General features: G+C 56.6%; 1 protein-coding gene across 9 annotated transcripts in view; it reads left to right on the forward strand.

Annotated features, from left to right (window-relative positions):
- The window catches only part of SLC37A1 (solute carrier family 37 member 1), a gene marked incomplete at its 3' end in the record, with an annotated part of 66,881 nt that overhangs the window by 30,723 nt on the left and 19,534 nt on the right, over window positions 1-16,624 (forward strand). For 8 of the 9 annotated variants that reach the window (XR_014022886.1, XM_081300679.1, XM_081300683.1 and 5 more), the window contains 7 exons: window positions 115-244; window positions 851-929; window positions 4,017-4,152; window positions 5,835-5,911; window positions 6,722-6,888; window positions 10,153-10,190; window positions 16,302-16,381. Coding sequence is in view for 8 of the 9 variants with exons in the window: in XM_081300679.1 (XP_081156805.1) it covers window positions 115-244; window positions 851-929; window positions 4,017-4,152; window positions 5,835-5,911; window positions 6,722-6,888; window positions 10,153-10,190; window positions 16,302-16,381 (707 nt within the window). Of the gene's footprint in view, window positions 1-114; window positions 245-850; window positions 930-4,016; window positions 4,153-5,834; window positions 5,912-6,721; window positions 6,889-10,152; window positions 10,191-16,301; window positions 16,383-16,624 lie in introns of all 9 variants that reach the window. The other variant, XM_081300684.1, reaches the window with a different exon arrangement.

Below are 16,624 nucleotides of genomic sequence, written 5' to 3' on the forward strand. Positions count from 1 at the left end.
CCCTCCCCAGTGGGCCTCATTTCTGCCTGTGGAGGCAGTTGCCCTAGGACGAGGGACGGCCCAGGCCGAGCCTCTGAGGACACTAGCCCTGCTCTGTGCTGCCTTCCTCCCTAGGGTGAGCTGCATAAGCACTGTGCTGGGGGTGAGGCTGAGCCCAGCTTCAGTGGCCAGAGCAGCAGCGCCGGCCACAGGCCCCCTCGCCAGCTCCCGGACAACGAGACCGACTGCGGCTGGGCCCCGTTTGGTGAGTTGAGCGTCAGCCCACCCATTTGTCCAGGTACCCCTGGGCCTGTGCTGTCACAGCTCTCCGGCCTTGCTGATTTGAATGCTGTTCTCAGGTGTGAGTATGTTTCCATGCCAGCCCTGTCCTGGCAAAGAGCAGTCATCACAGTGTGGCCACCATGTCTGTGGTGACAGCACTTGCCACCCTGATACGGTTCTCCAGTGCTCAGAAAACCTAAAGATCTTTTATATTTTGCATTTGTCCCACTTGGAAGTGAGGGCCTGCAGGGAGAAAGCATAGGACCTGGTGTGGGAGGCTGAGGTCAAGCTAGGGACATTCAAACACCAGGTGACCTGGCACCTGCCCCCCGGGAACAGTGGGGATCGTGTCTGAACCAAAAGGTGCATATTCAGGGATAACTTGAAAATATGACACTGGATTTTTCTTTGCAAAAAAATTGAACAAAATTTGGGCTACCAAGCTTTCTGTGTTCAGAACCAGCCCTCCTACTTCCTGAGCACCCCCGGATTTAGATTTTGAGAACAGTTGTTTTGTATTTTGTAGCACTGCTCCAGAACTAAACTAAGCTATGCTGAGCATTTCCTGTTGATTTTCCAATCTGTGTAGATAAGAACAACTATCAGCAGCTGCTCGGGGCCCTGGACTACTCCTTCCTGTGCACCTATGCTATTGGGATGTACCTGAGGTAGGTCTGCTGGAGTTTCCGGACGCATCCCCGGGCTTCGGGTCCACGTGGTCTGGAAACGTTCCCAGTGCGTGGAAGTACACAGGAGTGGGAGGGACAGGGCCCTGCACACAGTGGCTTCCCTCCTGGTATCTCCCTAAGGCAAGGATGAGTCCAAAGCAAGTGTCCAGCACTGTGTCCACAAGGTGGGACCTCAGAGCCGTGTCCCAGGATTTCCATCAACTGGACAGAGGCGGCCGTCAGCTTTCCTGGACCAGGTGGTTAGAACGTACTGTGAATCCTGCCGTTCCTGGGCTGTGGTCACAGAGCAAGGGACACTGGAGGCCCCGTGGGATGCTTGGCAGAGTGCATCCTCTCAGAGGTTTCCGTGGCTGCCCTCTGTGCACAGACCAAGTGACTCTCTGGTTGGGACAGCTGAGGCAGCTTGTGTGGACACCTCCCTGGGTGCCCAGTGTGGCCCCAAACAGAATCAGAGCCCCAGGGGCAGCACCACATTCAGCTGCAGCTGGAGTGGGGACAGGGCTTGGAGATGAGCCCCTGCTTCACCACCTGGCACAGTGTGGCCTTGGGCAAGTGACCGCACCTTTGGGGGCCTTAGTTTCTCCTTTAAAACTGGGGGAGATCATAGTTCTTGCTTATAATTGGTGAGTACGAAGCTGGTAGACCCCCTGGGGCTCAGAACAGTGCAGGGCCGTGAGGGCCTGGCCCTAGGTAAGGACTAGGTGCCCCGCAGGTACAGGCTGTGGCTGGCTGACCTAAGCTATTCCAGTAGTCCAGCAGGGGCTGTGGGGCACATAGCAGGCACTAAGGTGTTGGAGCCAAGAGGCTGTTGCCCACGGCAGATTTTCAGAGCTCTGAGAACCTCAGGGAAGCCTGTAAACATTTAGCTCCTTCCCTGTGGCCCCCCTAGAGCCTGGGATCAAGACCCAGGCCCTTCCTGGCTCAGCCCTGTGGTGGCCAGTGCCCCGGTGAGCACCTTCGCAGCCCCTGTCTGCGATGTCCCCATGCTCAGTGCTGTAGCGCGCTCTGTTAGGATTCAGAAGCCCAGCATGCAGTGCGGCAGGACAGGGGCCAGCCAGAGGGCAGGGTGGTGTGGCCTTGGGCCTGCTCAGGGCCTGAGCTGGCCAGACACCCTCAGAGGTCAGATGTGTTCATGTTATGAAGACTGCAGTTATGCTGGATTCAAACCATCTGTAGTACTAAAGACCCAAGGCCAGAGTGCTTTTCTTGGTTACTAGAAAGCAGTGTTTAAATCCAACTTTCAACCAGGGGTGAGTCCGAGCCCTAGGGGACATTTAGTAATGTCTGGTGACATTTGTGGTTGTCACAGGAAGGGAAGAAGGTGCTTCTGGCATTTGTGGACAGAGACCAGGGTTGCGGTTATACGTCCTGTAAGACACAGGAGACTCCTCACCCCAGTGCCTCTCGCCCCACAAATCCAAGGTGCTGTCTTCAGAAGCCCTGGCACAAGGGGAAGGTGGTTTTATTGTTGCTTATTTATGGCAAAGATGACTTTTCATCCAATTCCTCAAGGAGGCCATTGAAAGGAAGCTCTCTAGCGTGAGATGCACGCTGCAGTCTCACATCTGAGGCAGGGCGTGCGCTGCCTCCCTGCCAGGCCAGTTAGTGTGACCGCCTGGCACTGTGGCCAGCTCAGCTGACTGTGGAGCCACTACCCAAGGTCTCGGCAGTGGGTGTTTCTTGGTTTGGTATATCCATGTGCAGCATGTCCATGGGCCCAGGTCACTCCTGGCAAGGTCCAGCAGCTGCAGAGTGGGCCTGAACCCCTGAGTGAGTACGTAATAATGTGGAGTGGTGTCCACTCCATCAGACCTGCTCTTTAAAACCTTTCAAGTGGACATCAAATATGGACCCCACATTGGGGAGCAAGACGACAGGCTGCCTCTAAGCCCCAACTGACGGCACCTGCTCTCGGGGCCCTTCTGGGCAGGCTAGCCAGCCTCTCTGGGACATGTTCCTAGCCTCTGAAGGAAGCAAGGTGAAGCACCCCGGGAGCTCCGGAGTGATCTGAGTCTGTGTGTGGTCGGTTCTGCTCAGCCGACACTGACCTGGATGTACTTGGCCTCTTGCTGCCTCTGAGTCAGTGCTGAGAAGGTGGTCCGCGTGGCCTGTGTAGATCTGTGTGCCTGGTCGTCTCGGGAGGAAGAGCTCTCTGATGTTGGGTTCTGGTGATGAAAGGTAATGTTGCGGTTAAGTCCAGGGGCAGGCGGGGTCACCCGGCAGTATTCCTAGAGTGACTATGTGACGTACAGCGGGTCCCTGGCATTTAATGGTTGCATGGGGCTCACATCACCTGTGGTGCCCCTGGCCTTTTACTCACTCAGGTTACACTGTAGCTCCTTAGTGACAGTCCCCGTAAAATCCTAGAGTGTGACATGAGGCAGTGTGAGGCCACAGCCTGTTTGGCACCTGCCCTGGCGTGAACTGAGTCTTGCCACACCGTCCACGGCCATCGTGGCTCTGTGTAGAGTGCCCCTTACGTGCCGGACTCATGCCTGTTGGTCTCATCTGGAAGCTGGCTCTTGTCCCCGAGTCCTGTCGCTGCTTTGGAGGATCAGTGACGTCAACCCTTCCTCTGTGGGGTGAGAAGATGACACAGGTGCAGGTCGCTGTGGCTGGAGGTGGTGGCTGGAGGTGGCACATTCATGGGGGAGGGACTTGCTCTGCGTCACTGTCCCCTTCCACGGTGTCCGTCTGTGGCTCGGCAGTTGGGATTTAAATGAGACTGTTCGTCGAGTGGACATTGTTTGTATTAAAGCGGGACCGACTAGCAGGACCAGTTTTGTTTGTTTGCTGGCAGTGTCACAGGTGAGTGACAGTGTGTGAACTGGTTACTTGACGGTTAGTGACTTTTGCTAGAAACGGGGCGTCTCCCAAGGTCTGCCATGGCCTTTCCGGGTGAGGGAGTGAACGTTCCACAGGGAACAGCAGTGTCCAGGCTTCCTGGGAATCGCTGAGCTTCGAATTCTGGAAGCTCAGGGAGCAGCGCACAGCACCCGGGGGACACAGCGGCATCTGGGCAGGGTGTGTCTAGTTCCTTACGTCACCTCTCCTTCCCCCCCTCAGTGGCATAATAGGGGAGCGCCTGCCCATCAGGTACTACCTGACGTTCGGGATGCTGGCCAGCGGGGCCTTCACCTCCCTGTTTGGGTTGGGATACTTCTACAACATCCACAGTTTCGGATTCTACGTGGTCACGCAGGTAAGGGTCGGGGTTCCGGTGACAGGCCAGGGCAGTTAAAACGAAGCCCTTCAGAGTCACTCTGCCCTAACCTGGGTGAACTTGAGATGCTCTGTCTCATGACATCTGACCACTTGGGAGTTGGGGGACATGGAGTGTGGCAAGCAGAGATGGATGGGCTGACTTTGGGGGCCTTGGCAGCAGGCAGGGGTTTGAGAGGAAAGGCGGGATCCTGCAGGTGTAGGAGAGGGAGGCCTGAAGAGGACCGGAGGCCTGGCTTTGCCCTTCTCTCTGGGCCCCTTCCGGGATCTCTGGACCTCGGGAATCTCTGGCTCCAGCCTCCCCACGGTCCTGTGGTGTTGCCCACTGGGAATAGCGACACCCCTCTGGTTCTCTGATTCTTCTGGGCTTCTCCACGGGGAGTTAGAAAATCATCAAAGCAAACTGTATTTAATTCTGTTTTTCACGATTTTGCCACGATACTTCAAAAGGTTTGGCTGTTTAATTACAAAAGTGATTCATGCTCACACACGGCCGTCCCCAGCATCCGTGGGGAGGGGTCCCAACCCCCTGCAGTTACCAGAACCCACAGCTGCTCAGCTCCCTTCTGTGAAACGGCAGGGGTTTGCTCAGAAGCTGCCCACACCCTCGTGGGCGTCAGTCACCTCCAGATTACCCGCATCCCTCAGACAGGGCACGTGCTCACTCCCACGTCAACAACTGCAGGAGCGCACAACGACAAGCAGAAGGCCCTCATGCTCGTCCAGGCCTGACTGCAGGCTGGCCCTGTGGGTGGTCGCGTCCTCAGAGGCAGAGCCCTTGGGCCACAGTGATACAGAAAGTGGGAAGGAAGGAAACGCAGTTCCCAGAGTCCCCGTGTGTTCAGGGTGAAGGCCGAGCCTGGCCAGGCAGGGCAGCTGCAGGTCCATGGGCGGCACCAGGCTGGACTTGACTCCTGGGGCCTTAGAGGGTGTCCCAGTGTCCAGCACCAGTACCTGCCCCAAGTCCCTTCATGAAACCACGGGGACAGGAGTGCTCCCCAGGCGCTGAGTGCAGTGTGGTCCCTGCAGAGGCTAGCAGCCGTCTCACGGCACAGGGAGGGAAGATGGGCCTTTCTAAGCCTCTTAATGGTACGATTCATAAACAGTTCTATAAAAAGAAGAAGCATTTTCTCTCTTCATAAAATTTTTAGATTGCACAGAGCCTGGGAGGCTCAGCCCTGAGCTGTGAGCGGGAGCTGTTCCTGACAGTGTCCTGCCTGGCGCTTCCTGCTCTTCCCTACTACTCTAACATTTCCACGATGTGCACGTTGGAAGTCTCACCTAAAATATATACATAGCGAGTTTAAACTGAATATATTTTAAACTACATTTATATAGGTATCCTATGTATAGAAACTACGTATATATGCTTTAAATCTTATAACTTAAACATTATAAATATGAAATTTTAACTTTGTGTTTAAGGGCTGCGGTGTAGACAGGTGGTAGAGTGCGTACTTAGCATGCACAAGGCTCTGGGCCCCCTCCCAGCACAAAAAAAATACAACTTTGGCTGCCAAGGCACGTGCACACAGGAAACAAGGTGTTGTCTGCTTTTGCGAGAGGCCCTGCAGTGTCCCAAGACCCGGGGGAAGGGTGCGGCAGCTGGGGAAGCCCACCTGAGGGACCGCACGTGCTCACGCCTCCTCTCACTCCCTGCAGATCCTCAACGGACTGGTGCAGACCACCGGCTGGCCCAGCGTTGTCACCTGCCTCAGCAACTGGTTTGGGAAAGGAAGGTAAGAAAATGCAGCCGTTCCCCACGGGGCCTATGTTTAAAATATGCTGATGGAAACCAGACCACTCGCTTCCCAACTTTCTTTAAAGTAAGATGGTTGGAACCTTGAAGTCCAAGGTGGGGGCTACACCGTCAGTGGGTAGAGCCCCACCTCTGGCTGTGTGGGTGGTTCCAGTGTGTGTCATTTGGACTACACCAGTGGTCACTCTGATGGCCACCCCCTGGATGTAGCCTCACCCAGCCTTCCAGGAGCCGTGGGAAATGCAGAGTCCAGGGACCCATCCAGCTGTTTGGATGCCAAATTTACATTTTAACGTGGCAGTTGGAGAAGTCCTGACCCAGGTCACCCAGTGCATCAGAAACAGGGCTGGGGCCCAACTCTGGTGATTTGACTGCAGCGCAGGGTCACTTGGAGATGTCCACGTGAACGGACAGCACAGCCAGGCTGCAGGTTCGGAAGGGAGGAAGGGAGCTAGCGAGGCACATGCTCCAGGCACCTGGCCTGCGGCATCCCAGCTTTCCTTACCCGATGGCTCCTCCTGAGTCTGGGTTGAGCCTGTGGAGTTAAATCTTGGGCCTTCCAAGAATTTCAGGAAAGGGCCTCTTTCTTCTTTTTAATTGTAGAATAAAGAAGCTCTGAGAGAGAAATGGAGTGTGTCGTTGTGTAGCCTGTGGCAGAATGAAAGTCGGGTTCTCTGGTTGGCCTCTTGGTCCTGCGCCCTGGGGAAGGCTCTTCCTACCCACTCAGGCGCCCTGCACCAGGACCAGCCCAGCTTCTGGGCACAATCACCGTGCTGGCCTTGTGTTGCAGGCGAGGGCTGATCATGGGCGTCTGGAACTCCCACACCTCGGTGGGCAACATTCTGGGCTCCTTGATTGCTGGCTACTGGGTGTCCACGTGCTGGGGTCTGTCCTTCATCGTGCCTGGGGCCATTGTGGCAGCCATGGGGATAGTGTGCTTCCTCTTCCTCATTGAGCGTAAGTATGCCTGGCCCTGGGGGCGGCTCGGAGAGGGTCTCAGCTTCACCTGCCTGGAGGGGCAGGGGCAAGGTGGGTGTGGGCTGCCGCCCAGCTCCCTTCATGCACCTTCACACTGCTGTCCCCTGGCTCATGAGACTTCCTGTTCGTAAACAGGCCTACCCAGTGCCCAGCCCCCTCCTGGTCTTGCTGGATCTCCCACCTTTTCCTGGTTTCTGGGGTGACCATTGTAGAAACCCCTCCTTCTGCCCTCCTGCCCCTGCCTCCTCCCTCAGCCTCAGGCATAGTGTCCAGGACTCTCCTCCTCCTTGGGCTGCCACGGCACTCAGGCCTGGGGGAGGCCAGCCAACGTGGCTGCCCCTGCTCACCCCAGCCTTTCCTCCACAAATGGCGGTGGACCTTGCCAGCTTATTTGCTTTGTGATAAGCTGTATCTAGAACAACGCTATAAAACATGGCATGACCTAAGGCTGGATGTCTTAATTAGCTGGAGTATCTACCGGAAAACCAAGACTTTCCATTCCAGAGTCAATACTAAGCTTTTCATCTAACTGATTTTGAAAGTGATTTTCTAAGTAGAGATCCAGCAGGACGAGGATTTGAACGATCACGCTTGACAGAGATGCCAGCTGTTCTAACCTTGCAAGCTGTTCTGGTAGATGTTTGGCACTTAGCTCTTTGATTGACTTGAAGCAGAATACCAGCATAGAGAGCTCACGTGGCAGGACAGGCCCACTTGACCTCCCCAGGCACGGGGCATAAGTTAGGTTTCTCTGCCTGGGCTGGGCACTCCAGATGCCAGCTCATCTAACAAAAAAAATGCATGTGTCTTCTCTTTACTTCTCACTTTTCGTTGTTGTTGGCAAAGCTAACCTTATTTGTTTGTTTGGTACCAGGGATTGAACTGAGGCTGCTTAACCCATGAACCACATTTTTTTAATTTTTTTATTTAGAGTCAGGGTCTCACTGAGTTGCTTAAGGCCTTGCTAAGTTGCTGAGGCTGGCTTTAAACTTTGTGATCCTCCTGCCTCGGCCTCCTAAGCGCTGGGATTACAGGCGTGCACCACTGTGTCTGGCTCCAAAACTAACCTTTTAATTTTTAAAATAACCACCATCCAACCAAGTTAGGGTTTTGAGGCTCCAGAACCAGGCTTCTATGTAGACAAAAATGGAAAGGAAAATTCAAATGTCGAGTTCATCGGCATGCCCTCTCCCCCACCCGGCCCCACCCATCCTGTGTCAATGCTCAACCACTTCAGCAGGTGTCCGGCTGGCCAGGCAGTGTCCTGTGGCACAGGCAGGCCTTCTGACTTGCTGTCCAGCATGCCAGCGTGTGGCAGCTAACTAACGTCATGCCACTGGCGTTTCAGGAAAGGCTGCTCGTGCCCACGCCCCTCCGAGTTGGCTCTGTCCTCTAGTCCTCAGTGGGGGAAAGGGTCAGTTCTGGGGCAGGAGGAGCTGCGTTGTGGAATGGAGTGTATGCTGATGCCTACGTGCCCCAGGACCTCGGTGGCACCCCAGGCTCAGTCATCCTGGACGGGTGTTGTCCTGCTCAGCAGGGTGCCGAGACAGGAAGCTCTGGTTTGGTCTTGTGTGATTAAACAGGAGTGTCCTTTTCATGAGCCTCCACTCCCGCAGCATGAGGCGGGAGCAGGTCATGCAAGAGGACTGCCCCGCACCCCTCCTGTGACCTGCTGAGCCACCTCACCCACTGTTGCCATGTCTTGGGGCCCTGTTTGCTCCTCCCTCGTCTACGCTGGGGCAGAATCGCTGTCTCCACTGTCCGGGCCTCTGGGCCTGGAGCACAGCACAGGCCTCGCGGGCTCCTGGGGGGTTTGGCTAGACCCACGTGGTGCGCTGGCCCCTCAGAGCTCTGGCCTCCTCTGTTCTCCTCGGCTCTGGGAGGGAAGCGCCCACTGTACTGACAGGCTGTCCTGGGACCCAGGGGAAGGAGGCCATGCTGCAGGGCCCAAGTCCCACTCAGTTTTGCTTCCTCCCCTCTCCACGGTCAATTCCCCCAGTTCCAAGGGGGTTTTCTTGCACATAATCTTGTCTTTTAGTCATCACTAGGAAGTTCTGAAGTTCCGTGAGGTCCATTGAGCGCTCACTGTTCCTGTTCCGCGGGAACCACTCCTCCCCCTGCCCCACCTCGCACCCTCAGGCACTTCCTTGGTCTGCTCCCATCTCCCACCACCCCAGGGCCTCCAGGCTCATCTCACTGCCCCTGCGGCCCCTCGGCCTCCCCTGCTCTGGCCAGGCTGCCTCCAGGGCCTGGCGCAGGCCATAGGCCCCTCCTGGCCTCGCCTTTATCAGCCTCTGGCAGGACGGCTCCCTGGGTGCCTTCCCTGCTGTCCTCTGCTGCTGGGTTTGGCCAGGTCCACCTCTTGTATTAGAATCTGGAGGTGACGTTGCTCCTCTTCTCAGAATGGAGCCTCCGTCTCTGGCACCTCAGAGGTCAGCCCGATGCCTGCCCCGGGCAGTGCTCACACAGCTCTCCTGGAAAGCAGAGCGTTCCAAGGCAGGGCTGAGTGGCCTGCCCAAGGTCCAGCAGCTGCTAAGTGGCAGAGCTGGCATGGCCCCTGCTGGCTTCTCTATGCTAATTTTCTCTGACTTCAGCCATGGACACCTTGGGTCCTTGGGGTATGTTCTTCTGAGTTTCACTTAAATATTTTCCACTTACACAATCTCTTAAAAGACAAAACTCAAGGCCCTGGGTTCCATCTCGGGCACCACAAAAACAAGCGTCAGTTATAAATGCCATCTTCCCCTGCAGACACGATGTGCCTCTGGAAAACGTACCCTCACGCGAGAGCTTAGCTTCTTAAGGCAGTGTTGGTCCAACCTGGGTCCCTGCAGCCAGCACGAGTGTCCACCGCTGAGGCTCAGATTGTGCTTCTGACGGTTGGCCAGCAGAGCGTGAAGAGGCGGGACGCTGGGAGGGGCTGGCCAGGGGCACCTCACCTTCCCAGCTGTGACCTCAGCCGTGTCTTTTCCTTATGGTTGTTGGAGCCCAGGTGGCGCCCGTCCTCCCTCTGAAACGCTCCTGGGAGTCGGGCGTGCGGTGGTGCCCTGGGATGCACAGGGTGGTGAGGGGTTGCAGGGGAGCACGTCCCTGTGGGTGCCTTCGGTGGGAGCGCGGCTGCCATTCCCGTGGAGCAGTGCCGCCCAGCCTCTGGCCCTGCTCGGAGCATGGCCACGGTCCCGCTCTGGTCCATCCTGCGTGTGGGCAGCATCGCTCACATTGTCCTCCTCTCTGCTCTTTCAGATCCGAAGGACATCAGATGCTCCTCCACCCTGTCCATGGTAAGGCTCACTCCAGTTCTTGTCACCTTCTGGACCTCGGTGCTATTGGCCGGTGTCCTCACCCCCGGGCCTGGTTCTCTCTGGACTGGCCGTGGCTGTGCCCATCTGGTGCAGTCTGGATTCCTCACTGGGGGAGCCAGGGGCAGGGGCCTGGGAGAGCTTCTCCAGGAGGGGCCACCTCCTGGCTCTGCCCTGGGGCTGGGGTCCGCGTGAGTGGAGAAGAAGACTCAGGTGAGCTGGTTAGCTCGCCCCTCAGAGGGCTCCGGGACTGCCCAGCACACTGACGTGCTCCTGGTCAGGTCAGTTGCACGTGGCCCTTCACCTCTGCTCGTGTGAAGGCCCTTGTCCTGGTGACCATCGGCCCTGCAGCAGGGCGCACACCCTGCTGCCTCCCTGCCATGTCCGCTGCCCTCTTGAGTCACTGTGTCGCCTTGGGCCAGCCTCTTGGCTCCTGTCTCCTCCCCTGTTTAGCCTGGGGGCGGACTCCTACAGTCCCCCCACCTCCAGCCCCACTCCCATACCACTCCTGGCGCGTCTTATGGTATGAACTGCCATCTTAAAAGAAAGGCCTCTGGCCTTCTGTCCTGCTCCAGGCCAGTCCCCTCCTGTCCTCGGGCCCTCACTGTTCCACTGAACTGGCCACCAAGGTGCCAGCAGCATCTGGTCATGTGGGGTGGGCATTACCTCTCTCACCCAACTTGAGCTGTTTGGCTGGGCTGTCCTCCCTCCATGAGCCACTCTCCTTGGACTTGTCGTGGTCACCTCACCTTGCTGGTTTTCTGGTGGCACACTGACTGGACGGCCTGGGCAGTGTTGTGGCCCCTCTGCAGAGCCCGCTCCTTAGCCTGCTCGGCCCTCGTGTACCTTTGCTGCAGGAGAGCCTCACACGCTGCTCCAAGCAGTCGTTGCGTTGACACCATCGTCCCTGAGCTCCATGGTCATTGATCTCACTGTCCACTTGAGCTTCCCATGGAACCCTCTGGTTGTCCCCTCAGACCTAGCACGACCAGAGTAGATCTCTCGATTTAGCCCCATAAACTCACTCATCTTGGCATTGCCCATCTTGGCCCAGGGCCCCTGGCCACCCACGGACAGACACTTGCATTCACCCAGCCCCTCTGGCCTCCACGCCACCTGTGCCAATCCTGTCGGTTCTGCTCTTAGCATGGGTTTGGGGGGCGGGTACGGACACGCTCTTGTCACCTCCACCTGCCTGGCCCTCCATGCTCCTCCTCAGAGTCCTCTGTGCTTCAGATCACTCCTCACACTCCCCCTGCCAAGACCTCTCCAGGCACAAGGCAGCACATGTCCTGGCCTGGCCTGGTGGCTCTCAGTGGACATTTCACTGGGCAGGACGTCCTTTTCACCTGTCTGCTCTGTCCTGTTCTGCCGCAGTCCTGGCCTCGTGCAGGAGAGGGCGCCAGGGCTCCCCTCCCGCCCATTGCCTAATAGACTGGTAGGGCTTCGCCCACAGTTCATTTGAAACAAAGGGTTCTGGTGTTTTACTGAACGAACAAACAAAAAAAATAAGAAAGTGAATTTGAGAGCCACTGTCTTCTGGAAGATGGAACGCAGTAGGGCTTTTGAAACTGTAGTCACCAGAAGACGTTCCTGAAGCCGCCTTCCTGCCGTGGCCTCTGGGGGGCGCACGCGGGCTCCCCTCCACCTAGCCGGGCCTTTCCCACAGTAGTGTCTGGGCCTGGGGATGGGAAACGTGGACAGGCAGGGCAGGGGCTTGGGGAAGGGCCTGTCTTCCCCGGAGCCAGCCCCTAGGAGTCCGCAGAGCGGGCCTGGGCCCCGGGAGGTTCTTCTCCCGCGGTGTGCGTGCACCGGGGCTGCCACCTCTGCTTTATTTTGCTCTTCGAATCTTCTCTGAGCAGTTCACTGAGCTCGCATGGAGCCCAGGTGCCCGCAGGGCCTGGGACAGCCTGGTCCTAGGGCCTGGCTCCTCTTCCTCTTCCCCTCCCTGTCCCTGGGGCTGCTCATTGGGTCATGGAGAAGTTGGCGTGATTCTGGGGACATGGCATCAGCTTCTGCAGACGGCCAGCACTCCCTCTTCTAAGAACATGTCCCACTGAGTGCCCTGTCTTGCCACACAGTCCTGACACGGCCTCAGCAAGGAGGGAGGCAGCCTGGCCCACCCAGTGTGCTGTTCCTCTGTGTGGCGGGAGGTAGGTAGGAAGCAGGCCACCAGGAAGACCTTTGAGCTGACTGGCTCTGAGGGAGCTGTGTTCTGAGGTGTTATTTCATGATAGGGTCCTTAATTTTTCTAATATTTTAAAGTTTTTGTTATGGAAATTTAAAAACCTAAAAATGTTAAAATAATTATAGGATGGACTTTAGGATTTCCAAAACAGTCTGGAAAAAGAACAAAGTTGGAAGAACAAGCGCCCTGCTTTCAGTGCTCCCTGCAGAGCTGCCGGAACTGAGCAGCAGTGTCAGCACGGGGCAGACACACAGTGAGTGGGACTGAGAAGCCAGAGAGGACCTCCTCCTGATGGACAGTCGATGTGACAGGAGCACTGGGCGTGCAGCGGGTGAGGGTCATCACAACACAGGCGCTGGGACAGAGGCACCCACCATAAGTGCACCAGGGACCTAAATAGGAGCTAAACCCTTGGCAGAAAACAAGGAGTGCGTCTTCACGACTTCAGGCCAAGCCTCCTCTGAGCAGTTCACTGAGCTCGCCTGGAGCCCAGTCGCCCTCACCCTCTCCGCGGGCCACCTCCTGGTGTGCCCTCGGCTGTGACGCCAAGAGTGCAGGGGTGTACCTGTCCCATTTCTGTTGTGAATAACACAATACTTGGCCGGGTGAGTGTTAAGAAAGAGGTTATTAGTGCCCTTGGCTCTGGGGTGCAAAGTCGAGGGCTGCCTCTGGCAGCAGCCTTCCTGCTGGTAGATCCCGCAGCACCAGGCAGGGCGAGGGTCAGCCTACCTGTGTAGGAGTCTTCGGGAAGCCATCAGGATTCAGTTGTGGGGCTCCGCCCGATGGCCTCATCTCGCCCCAGTCACCCCTCCTGGGCCCCTCCTCCAAACAGCACAGTTAGGTCCAGGTTCCACACTCAGATACCTCGCAGTGGAGCTGGACTTCAACAGGCAGCGCCTAAGGGGCACACCCAAGCCACGCACAGAATTAAAACTTGCATCATTCCAAGGGAACCACCCAGAAAGTGAAAGCACAGCTCCACAGAACGGGGAGGGAAATATTTCCAAATCATGTCTGATAAGGGACTGTACCTGCATATATAAAGAGCTGTTAAAAACCAGGAATCGAACGACAAGCCAGTTAGCCAGGAACGGGGGTGCACACCTCTAGTCCCAGCAATTTGGGGGCTGCAGCCAGAGGGTAGCAAGTTCAAAGCCAGCCTCAGCAACTTAGCAAAGCCCTATCTCAAAAGATTAAAAGGGCTGGGGCTGGGGCTTAGTGGTAAAGTACCTCTGGGTTCAATCCTAGTACCAAAAAAAAAAAAAAAAGACAACCAAGTTAAAAAGTGGCCCAAGGATCCAAACAGACATTTCTCCTAGGAAGGTACACAAGTGGTCCGTGAACACACGAATAGCTGCTCAGCATCACCAGCCATCAGGAAAATGTGCTCAGAACCACGGAGGTGCATCCACACCCCACAGGATGGCTGGGATCAGCGCAGACAAAACGTGTCCCTGAGGTGGGAGCTCACTGCAGTGCAGGTGTGAATGGCCTCGCGCGGGGACCAGCCCTGCGGTTCCTTGAAGAGTCAGGTGTAGGCTTGCGTGTGGCAGCAATGCCACTCCCCAGAATCTCGCCAGGGAGAGAGCACGTGTCCTCCATAAAGCTGGCTCACGAAGGTTACTGGCATGATGTGTAGTAGCCACACCATGGTCGCAGCTGCAGTGTGCCGGCTGGTCGGCAGCTGGATAGAGCACAGGGTGCAGGGCAGCTGGAGCTGAGCACCCAACACACTCCACGGTGAACCCCCCAGCCCCGTGCACGTCCCAGTGCCATGCCACTCAGCAGCGCCCAGCCCCCGTGTGAAATGCACAGAAGAGCCAACTCGAGGAACAGAGAGCAGATGGGTGGGCGTAGGGCGGCAGGGCCTGGGGACAGGAGGGTCTGCTCCTGAAGGCGACAAATCTGTTGTGAGATGGGCGTGGTGGAGCTGCACCCTCCAGTTGAGCTTGAGGGATGCCCTCACCGCACCGCCTCCTGGTGCTGCTGTGGGGTTTAAGGCCCAGGTGCTCTCTGTTACCACACCTGTCAGCGCTCAGACCCCCCGGCTGTGGCACGCGGGGTTCTGTGTGGTGCTTAAACAGGTCCAAGCATGGCCTGTCCGCCCCTGGGCCAGCATGTCCCTGGAGCCTCTCATTGACAGGTGGCTGTGTTTATTTTTCATTTGTTGTTTTCCTCCGTTGAGTGACTTCTGTTGAGGAAAGCGTGTTTGTCCTGTGGAGTTACCCACGTCAGGGGCTTCATGGCCACTTCTCCGGGTGCTTCTAGCTCCTCTGTCCCCATGTCCTGCAAACTGTAGCCCTGGTCCAGCCCAGAACTGAATTTCCCAGCCAGTTTTCCTTTCAACTGAATCACAAGAACTGTGAATTAGAGGCTGGGGGTTTTCCTGTCTGCCTCAAGTCGGAGGATGCTAATGAAGGAGATGTGTCTCTGCCTCGGCCTCCTGCTGCTGAGGAGCTGTTGGGATTGGTCCTTCCGGCTCATCCTGCTCTCTGTGTTATTTAGGTTTATGGCATCTGTTAGGGACCCCAATCTAGGGCCCGTGTTAGGGCTTTGACAGATTTAATGCTGTTATCTCCAAGCAAAAGGGAAACGCACAGCCTTCTACCGAAACCAGGCAGAGAGGTACTTCTGTCTTGCCTCACCAAGTCGAGAGGTAGCCAGCCGCCCAGGGTGAGCCGAGGGACCTAGGCTCCTGCCGCTGCTGTACCCCTGGGCATGGGTTTCAGGCCAAGATGGTGTACCCCGAGCAGTCCTGACTGTGCCTGGCACAAAGTGGGGGCTTAATAACTGTTGAGTGAATGAGTGGGTGGTCAGTCCAGATGGGGGCTGGAATCCAGCTGTGTCATCTGTGTCCTAGCCAGTGGGAGGAGGGCAGGCCCCTTCCCTTCCCGGACACTTCCTCAACGCTCCTCACTGCTGCACCTAGCTGTCCCCTGGAGCTGCAGAGGGGCTGTGGGAAGGGCTTTGCCTTGAGCCCGTGTCCCTGACTGAAAGGCCTGGGCTTTGTCCAGGGGGAAGAGGACATACATGCATGCTGGCTTTGAGAGCAGGCCAGCCTCTGCCTCTGACTGGCCTGGTGAGGGGACACACCAGGTCCTTGCCTGACCTGGGCATTTCCCTTGCAGGCACTAAGCCCAGGCTTCCTCAGAAGGGCTATCGCTACGTTTCAGATGGGGGTCAGCAGAGCCCTGCATGCGGCATGGGTCCGGTGGTCCCCCCTGACAGTGACAGCAGCTCCAGCCAGCTTGTCTCTGGACCCCTGGGACGCTGCCTGGCCCCCATAGCAAGTCTCCTGGGTGGCATCCAGGGCTGGCAGCTTCCTTCCCTCGAGCTGACCCAGAGCCAGAGCCAGAGGTCGAGGTGCCAGGGCCTCTTTGTCTTAGTGATCGTTACGATTCAGACAGTGTGAATCACATCCCTCTGAGTGGAGAACAATCCCTCAGCATTAAGGAAGTTCATTCAGAGTCTGGCTGAACAGGAACGATAAAACCTCACCAGGAGAGGTTGGGACACCACTTAGGCACTGCTCAAGGTCACCAGGGGCTTCTGCCCACAGCCCCTGGGTGCAGGTGGGCACAGCCTGGTGTCAGCAGGAAGCTGTCTCCTTCGCTCCTGAGCCTGGGGAACCCCGGAGCCCCCACGTGGCCCTCATCGGGTGTCCCTCCCTCACCCCTGCGTCTCCGTCTGTTCTTTAAGAAAGGAGTTTATTTCCACCTGCTGTGGCCCAAGACTCTGGAGGTGAAATTGAACTACTCTTCAGCCCATTGTTTTATTTGAACTATTTCTTGTATTTTCTCTTTGTCATGTTTTTGTGGGGACAGGAAGTATCTTTGCCACAGTAAAGGTAGCTGAATTTCTGGCTGTTGATTGAATAATTGCTCTAACTACATTTTTCCTCCCAGCACTCCAAAGGCTACGAGAGCACAGTGGACAGATTCAGACTCCACAAGCCAGCCCTGCACGGCGAGAAGAGCCGGCCTCTGGTGAGTCGCGCAGCACGGGCTGCAGGCCCTAAGGTCCTTCGAGCCACAGGGCCGCCCATTCCCCTGGGTGTGCCACCAGCTTCCAGGGTCTTTACAACTTGGACCTCGGAGTTTCACCAGTAAAGCTTGGGCTTGCCCGCTTGGCCTTCTTTGGCTCTTAAGCTAAACCTATTTTATGTTTTAAATCAAATGTGAAAGTGTTTCACTTGTTCAACAGCTGTTTCCAGCATTCTGTGTCCCCA

This window comes from Spermophilus citellus, assembly GCF_964194105.1.
Source record: "Spermophilus citellus genome assembly, chromosome: 7".
In the NCBI taxonomy this organism is placed as follows: domain Eukaryota; kingdom Metazoa; phylum Chordata; class Mammalia; order Rodentia; family Sciuridae; genus Spermophilus; species Spermophilus citellus.